This window comes from Apaloderma vittatum, unplaced genomic scaffold (genome assembly GCF_000703405.1).
Source record: "Apaloderma vittatum isolate BGI_N311 unplaced genomic scaffold, ASM70340v1 Scaffold9205, whole genome shotgun sequence".
Taxonomy (NCBI): Eukaryota; Metazoa; Chordata; class Aves; order Trogoniformes; family Trogonidae; genus Apaloderma; species Apaloderma vittatum.
In genome coordinates this window covers 14643-22310 of record NW_009718731.1, presented here as the reverse complement: position 1 = coordinate 22310, position 7668 = coordinate 14643, and the positions used below count along the sequence as shown (strand labels likewise).

General features: G+C 39.0%; 1 protein-coding gene across 1 annotated transcript; it reads right to left on the bottom strand.

Moving 5' to 3' along the window:
* Positions 1-6450: 6450 nt before the first annotated feature.
* On the bottom strand, positions 6451-7193 carry LOC104274657 (spindle and kinetochore-associated protein 1-like; the record flags this gene model as incomplete). Its single annotated transcript, XM_009870351.1, is given in 3 exon segments — positions 6451-6525; positions 6528-6584; positions 6897-7193. Coding segments are annotated over 3 exon segments (429 nt in total), but the record flags the coding sequence as incomplete, so codon positions are not given.
* Positions 7194-7668: the final 475 nt, after the last annotated feature.

Genomic DNA, 7668 nt, shown 5'->3' with positions numbered 1-7668 from the left:
GCATCACCACTTTGTAGCAGACACCTTGCCTTAAAGGCAAAAGAGAACTTAAAGGTTGTAGAACAGGCAAACAAAAAGTGAGACAACTCAAAGTTGAAAGGACAAGTTCATTCTCCAGATGTTTATCTGGACATCCAGTCCTTGTTGCTAAGACTCTTCAGAGAACAAAATTTGTCCCAAGATCAACTTCTAGTTAAGTGGCTTGGAAGATGAGGCAACAGAACAGGAAAGGAAGAGCCTGGTTTAAGCGAGCAATATTCATTGTAAGCCTTGTTCAAGCCAAAGAATCGTTTAGCATTCTCTCTCGCCAGTTTATCAGGACTCCAATTAAAAAAAGTGTATTGCCTTTCCTCATGTATGTATGCCTCCACGCACATGTGGGAGAAGGGTTCTACATCCAGCATTGTTGTTGCCAGGCAGGACACACACTCTCAAAACAGCATTGTCTGCCATCCCTTCTCAAAAAGGACACTGTCCAAACACCACCCAATTTTTATTCTTTACTTGTTGAAAAGTGTTCCCAACTTCTATTTAGTATGTAACCTTTTTCTTTACATCCATATTAGTAAAGGAAGGATACTGACTCGTGATTTTTCTCCCTTACCAGTTGTAGCTCTGTCAAGAGTTGGTGCAGCTAGTGTTTTATTTAGATCAATACATAGTGGGAAGGAAAAACGTCAGATACAAGTAAGGGCTTGAATCTGTGGTTTAAGTTCAATGTGTCTTGCGTAGAACAAGCCTAGCTTACTTTTCAAGACAGGTTTCCTGCTACACACTCAAAATCACTTGGAAAATCTGTTACTAAACATGTTGGAGCCATTTCTCATGTTCTAATTTTAGTAGGGCCTGATTGCTTTTTAAAAAAAAAAAGGTAGTGTTTCTAAATGAAAGCTTTTGTACAAAGACAGAAAGAAAATGATAATTTTTTAGATGATTTTTCATTATTTTTAAATACTTTTAAGTGGCTAAACTGATTCACATATATAAAAGCACGTTATCAGGCTTTGCTTTAAGGTGCCCCTTGAAGCTTCTGCTGCATTAGAATCTAGATGTATGTTTTACTGGCATTTTTAAATTTGAAAACGGATTCAGGGCTTAATGCTCCAAGCGTGCATGGAAATAAATGACTAGTTATAAGTATCCATACTCAAGTCAGGAGTTATTCCCAAAGCAAGTAGTAGTCACAGTTGTTGAAATATGTTTTGCAGTCATCTTAGTGGCTGTACTACATCCCAGGAGTATGCAAAAGTCCAGTATTCAAGCCAATGTCTTTTTGAAAAGATGTTGATCTGGGGTCCTTCAGCTGTCATCGTGGTCTTCCTGTGCAGTGAAACTTGGATAATAAACTGCAATATGCAAGAAAACTAATACTTCAAGATAAGGTTCATTATGCCATTGTTTGCTTTTAAAATCCTGTGCTATTTTTAATCATGTTCTTCAGCTGGGATGGAAGTGTATCTATAACAGTATGACTAATTATCTTTACATGCATTTATCACTAAATAAACTTCACACAAGACAGCAAGATTGTTTACTTAAGCAATATAATACTGGGAATGGAAGATAGCTCTAGAACATAGGATTACATTGCCAGAATGGCACTATTTATTAAGCTGTGATAACGCTAATGTTCTTCTTTGATGTATAGCATGTGCGACTTCAGCCGAACTTGTAGAGAGCCTTAAGGATGTTTCATTGAACATTTAGTATGGCAGCAAGCCAGAATACATTTAGCCTAAACCCAGATGACAGGTTGGTAATGAGGTAGTGATTGATGACCACTGCTTCCGTATGAAAACCTGCTTGATATGCTGGGGGGGAAATGCATTGCTAGCTCCTTTCATTTCACTCCCTCTGTATTACTTATTCTTACTAGTAGAGTGGCTGCTGGTTGTTCAATCCTGGTTTCATTTTTAGATGAGAATCGAGTACTCAGCTGAGATTTTAGAAGCATAGCCTTATGGGCTACATTTATGTGTAATTCAAATCCTAATTTTTATTATCAGAAATAACTGCAAATATATCACCTATGAAACACCCTATGTTATTCTTATTACCTGCCTCTTTAATTTTACAAGTCCTATGATTCACCTTCTGTGCCATCTAAATGACTTTGCTTTCCCTCGATATAAAAAGAGAAACTTGGCCCAAAGGTTGTAAAGCATTGCTCAGGCAAACAAGCTGGGATAAAAGACTCATGTTTGTTTTGCCTGGTTTTCTTGGATGCTTCACTGTAAAGACACTTTGCACTGCTTATTCAGATGATGGACAAACTGTTGTTCTGTGCACCAGGAAGGATATTTAAGCCCTGTCCTTCAGCTAGATCCCAGCCTGATATCTGAATTAGCAGTAAGAAGAATTAGGAGAAGGCAGCAGAGGACTGTAGGGGTTATATCTGTAGCTGTACACACTCAGACAGGATGTGTCCGAGTCCCCAAAGCTACAGCATAACTAATGGGATCACATTAAGGCCTGGTTAGCAATCACCCAGGGGTGCAGCAAAGGGCGCTAGGGCAGCATAAATATCCAATGTCTAAAGAGGCGCATTATTAGTGTGTTTGCAAGCAGAAGTGCCTCTTTGTCAGGAATGGGTGAGGAAACTTGTCACCCTAACCAGAGTGACATTGTACTTCCTCAGAGCAAAAATACAAGCAAGAAAAATTAGGATCAGTGGTAGAATCAAAAGCCAGAATGAGAAAGTGATGAAGCAGGGCCAGGGGAGTTGCCATTCCCCTCCTGAAGATGTCATGACCTGTGGGGGTGGAGTGCTTGGCTTTTCAACAAGGAACCAATAGGATATCAAAAACGCTGATTTGTGGTATGTTTGAGAACATGTATTGGACTCAAATGAGGAAGCCTCTATCTCTAGGGGGTGCTGATGGGCATTAGTGGCAGGACAGGTTTTGACTTAATCTTATGTTTCTGAGGCTGCTCAGCAGCCAGGAAACAGCCACCAGTAATCATTATTGTATGTTTGGGCTAGTAATGAACACTTTGGGCAAATCCAGGAGTGCTTCTGGCATGATGGAACAAGTGGGCAAGGGGACAAGCAGGCAAGGCAGGAAACCACTGGACTTTCACTGTTGTATAAACTGATGGCAAGTACATTTACTAGGATTTGTTTGGTAGCTCATCAGGAAATAGATACACCTTCCCTTTTTGAGTTTATGCTGTGGGGAATATTTTTACCTGCTTAGGAACATGTCCAGGACTGTACAGAGTAAGACCTAAGGGAATCAGTAATACCTCTTGGTGGCAGAGGGTCACTGTGGAATTGCAGTAGTCTCTGGAGGAGACTCAAAGGAAAGGGATAGTCAGTCCTGTTGTCAGGTGCAGGGAGAGGAGACAGTCACAACACAGATATGGATCCAGATATGCAGTGCTGAAGTTTATCTCTCTGTGCACAAACTAAAAATGATAAGGGCAGGAACCTTGGTCTAGGATATCCAGATCATTCAACTCCCACAGAAGAAAAAATTAACATTGTTATTTTCTTACTAAACCGTAGTCCTTTGATGCTTACTTTCTTCATGTGGCTTTCACTTTTCATCTTATTTGCAACCTTTTTGAGAACTGCTGTTTATTTAATAGTAAGTTCCTTGGGGAATACTGGTCTCCTTTTTGATTGGAAGGTACCTATATCATACATATTCAACAACAAAATAATGCTTCAGAAATTAATATATTTTAACTTAGATTTGCTGTTCAGTTGATGAGAACTTACATTCCATAAATTTCTGTGTATGGCTATAGCATCCCCAAGGCAGATGTTCTGTCCTGAGAGCTACTCAATTAGTTAATTCAAGTTTGATTTAAATGTTGGTTTCTTAGGAATTTTTGACTGGATTTGTCAAAGGTTCACACTTACTGAGACAACCATATTTTGTTGCTTGTTGACCAGTGACAGGTGGAGTAGGTCCATTGATTTTTGCTCTATTCCTGGAAAGACCTTAATATTAACAAGTGGTGGCATGTGAGGACATAGTCTCTGGGTGGAGATTAATAGCCATATGGTGTTATTGCTTATACACTGGAAAGCTTAGTTATTTACTGTAAATTTTAACTTGAAATTCTATACGCAAAGCGGAGACTCCTACTTGATTTGTTTCCATAACAACATACAAAACAACATCAATCACTTATAGTAGATCTCCACACTCCATAATTAGGGATGCAGTTTTAAGAAGTGTGGGAGGAGTTGTATAAAATGTTTTTATGTTAAAAACAACATTAGGCCTTGTTCTCAGAAAAGCTTATGCACAGACTTCACTTTACACAATGTAAGTAATTCCACTGGCATTTATGACTATGTCTACACAGCTCTGATGCAGTGTCTGGAATGACTGCGTGCACCACACTCTGTGCCCTGACTTGAATAACTGATGTATAAACAAAGTTTGCGTGAGGGGGAGCTTGCATTCTGTATATGCAGCAAACTTGGTCTTGACTGGGGGTTTACCTCAGCAGACAGTGTCAGCAGACCAGTTCAGTTTACACTGCATGGGCTTCAGTATGAGTCTAAATGCTTGCAGTACAGCAACTTCTCATGTGGTAGAAAAGTGATACTAAGAAAAAAACTTCTCAAAGCACTTGCTTTATGCAAAAAAAATAAAAAAATAATAACTATGGTCCCCATGTGTTGCCTGATCTAGTTGAGAGGCGTCCCCGCCCATGACAGGGAGGTTGGACTAAATGATCTCTAACGTCCCTTCCAGCCTAGGCCAGTCTATGATTCTATGATTAGCTGTGTATCTTTTTAATGTAGAATTTTAAGCCAAAAAGGTATGCATGTTTTTCACTGGTATTGGGCATGGTCATGCTGTCTCCACACCTACAGTACAGCAAGCAATGACTTCATAACTTCTTCACTGAGCCAGTTCTATGGCTCCATTGATCACTTGCAGTGATCTACAGCTTGAGGAAGTTCAAAATTATCAAGTATGAGGTATTACTTCTCCACTACACTTTGCTAGAAATGTTTTGGTTGTTTGTTTTTGTTTTTTTTCTGTTCTGGTTTGAGAGAACCAGGATAAAATTTCTCTGGGGCTCCTGGCACAGGTAGCAACACAATGAGGGAGGAGGGGCAGCTGTGCCCATCGGTAGGAGAGGATGGGTCAGATGACCCAAACAGATCAACCACAGTGTTCCTTCCCATGGTGCTCAGTATAAAAAGGCCCTTAAGGAGAGCCTTGGGGCTTTTAGTGCTGCTGTGCTGGAAGAATTGCTGTTGGTTCTTTGGCTTCTCTCCCTGTGCTGCTGGTATTCCTGCCTCCTGTTTTCATGCTACAGAGGTGCACTGTTCAACAGAACAGGTTGTTTTCCCCCACCTCCTTGGGTGGGAGTGGCACAGCTCCTTTTCTGGTTTTCTTTTGGACTGTTATTGGAACTCTGGGCTCAGGCACTCCTGTCTGCTGCCAAGTCCAGTCTGGAGCTTTTTTTGCTACTCTGGACTTAGTTGTCCTGTAGAGGTTGTAGGTTCCATATGACCATATTCTCTTGTGTCCTTGAATATGTTTGCATGCTTGTATAATATCTGTATATATTTCAATATCTTCATTGTTATTCTAACTGTTTTCTTTTTCGTTACACTGGTACAAGTTTTTTCAACCTCAAAATCTCTCTCCCTGGTTACTCTATTTATTTGTTTGTTTAAAAAAACACATACATCATATTTTCTATATTTCTATAAAGTAACAACCTGGAAAACCCTTTAAGTTCTGGCATTTTTTAAGGCAATGATGTAATTATATTGTAAGAAATCATTTTCTTCAGCGCATCTTGTAGCTGACAAGTCCCTGAGTACCTAGGAAAGTGGTGTTTAAGTCTTATTACTTACAGCTGGTTCTAAGACAATGCTGGTAGTGCAAGCCTGGAAAGGCAAGTCTGAAGGGGAAAACTATGCAAAAAATGAGAGAGAGTTGGAAAAAATAATAGATGAATAGGAGGCAAACAAGAAAAAGACATCTAGAAGGAAATTAATTTAAAAAAAATATCGAAATATAAAGGAAGAAAAATTAGATATAATAGAATGAATAAATTAAAGCAGATTGAAGAAATAAATCTAAAAGACATGAGCAATATTCATAAAGATTATACAAATGGAAAAGATTAAAATAAAACAAGAAGATCCTATAGCTATTTTAGCCACATTTTCAATGATTTCCTTCCTCTGATAATGTAGATGTCAGGCTGGTTTTTTTTTTTTTCTTTAAAGATGAAGAACAAATGAATGGAATAGTTGTATTTTGCTGAATTTAGATCCTTTCTGTTCTTTGTAAAATATTATTTGTCACATATATAAAATAATCTAAATTTAACAAAAATTTTTTAAAAAGTATGTAAGTACCTCTCAGGATTGGTCATCTGGAGTAAGCTGAAAGATCAGGAAATGTGTGCATTTTGCAGTTGAGTGAACTCTGTGATATCAGCCTCCACAATAAAAAAATTCACCTTTTGTATCCTCTTCTTCAGGAACCTGTGGTAGAGATTTCTCATGGCTGGCTTCATAGATTTCAAAGGGTGATTTCAAAGATCTTATACTTCCTCACCACAGCCTTATTTATGTCTTTAATGACTCCGTTAATCTACTCCTGATCTCATATTCTTCCAAATTCTTCTGGAGTTAAGGGTGCTTTTTTAATAAGTCTCATCTCTTTCATCGGTTTCTTTGCAGGTTCAGGTTCTATGACTTTTGTTTGTTCTTCACATTTTGCTGTTAGTCCAGTGATGCAGCACTGAGTCGGTTTTGACAGAGAAGGAGGTATGTTTTCATAGAAGTGCTGTGCTTCCTCCTGATCTCTCTCATTGAATTTCTGGAGCTCTTTTAGCCAATTCTTCATTTTTTCATGCTGCTGAAATTCACACTACGGTTTATCCAGATACTCACGCATGAGAACCATCTCATGTCTGATTTTACAGAGCATAGATTTGATGGCTGGTTCTTGACCTATATTTCTTAATCAAAGAATATTTTTAATAGTTGAAATTGTGTTGATGTGAAAGCCCAAACCTTCCAGGTCTGAGGTCACCACATCCTCGATTGTACCTCTGCGGTGACCAGAGCTGGCTGGCCAGGACAAGGCGGAGGAGGAGAATAAGGAGTAAGGTAGTTCCTGCTGGCAGGCCCCACCTTTCCTGGGTGACAGCGCCAATTTGAAGCTGCCATGCCTGTTGTACCACCGTATAAAGGGTGACTACCAAGAAGAAGACAACTCCTTTTTTATGAGCATTCACAGGGATAATGGGTAAAAGTTGCTTCTGGGGAAATTCTGATTGGACTCCAGAAGAAATTTTTTTACTGTGAGAGCAATCAGACATTGGAATAGTCTTCTAAGAGACGTGATGGATTCCCTAACATTAGAGTTTCAAGGCTCAGCTTGAAAGGGTGCTGGGCCATCTCGTGTAAACTGTATTTCTTTACCTTAAAGGGTTGGGCTGCATAATCTTTGAGGTCCCTTCCAACCCAGTAATCTATGATGATTCTATGTATTTTGAGGATTTTTAGATCGGTTTTGATTATATTACTTATTCCACTCGGAGAATAAGCATATTATGTCAACTACTATGTTGGGTTTGTTGGGTTTTTTTCAAAACGTAATTAGAACACAGCTAAGGTTGCTAGGTGACAGATAAAAGAAGATGTGTAATTAGACATGTCCAAAAAAAATC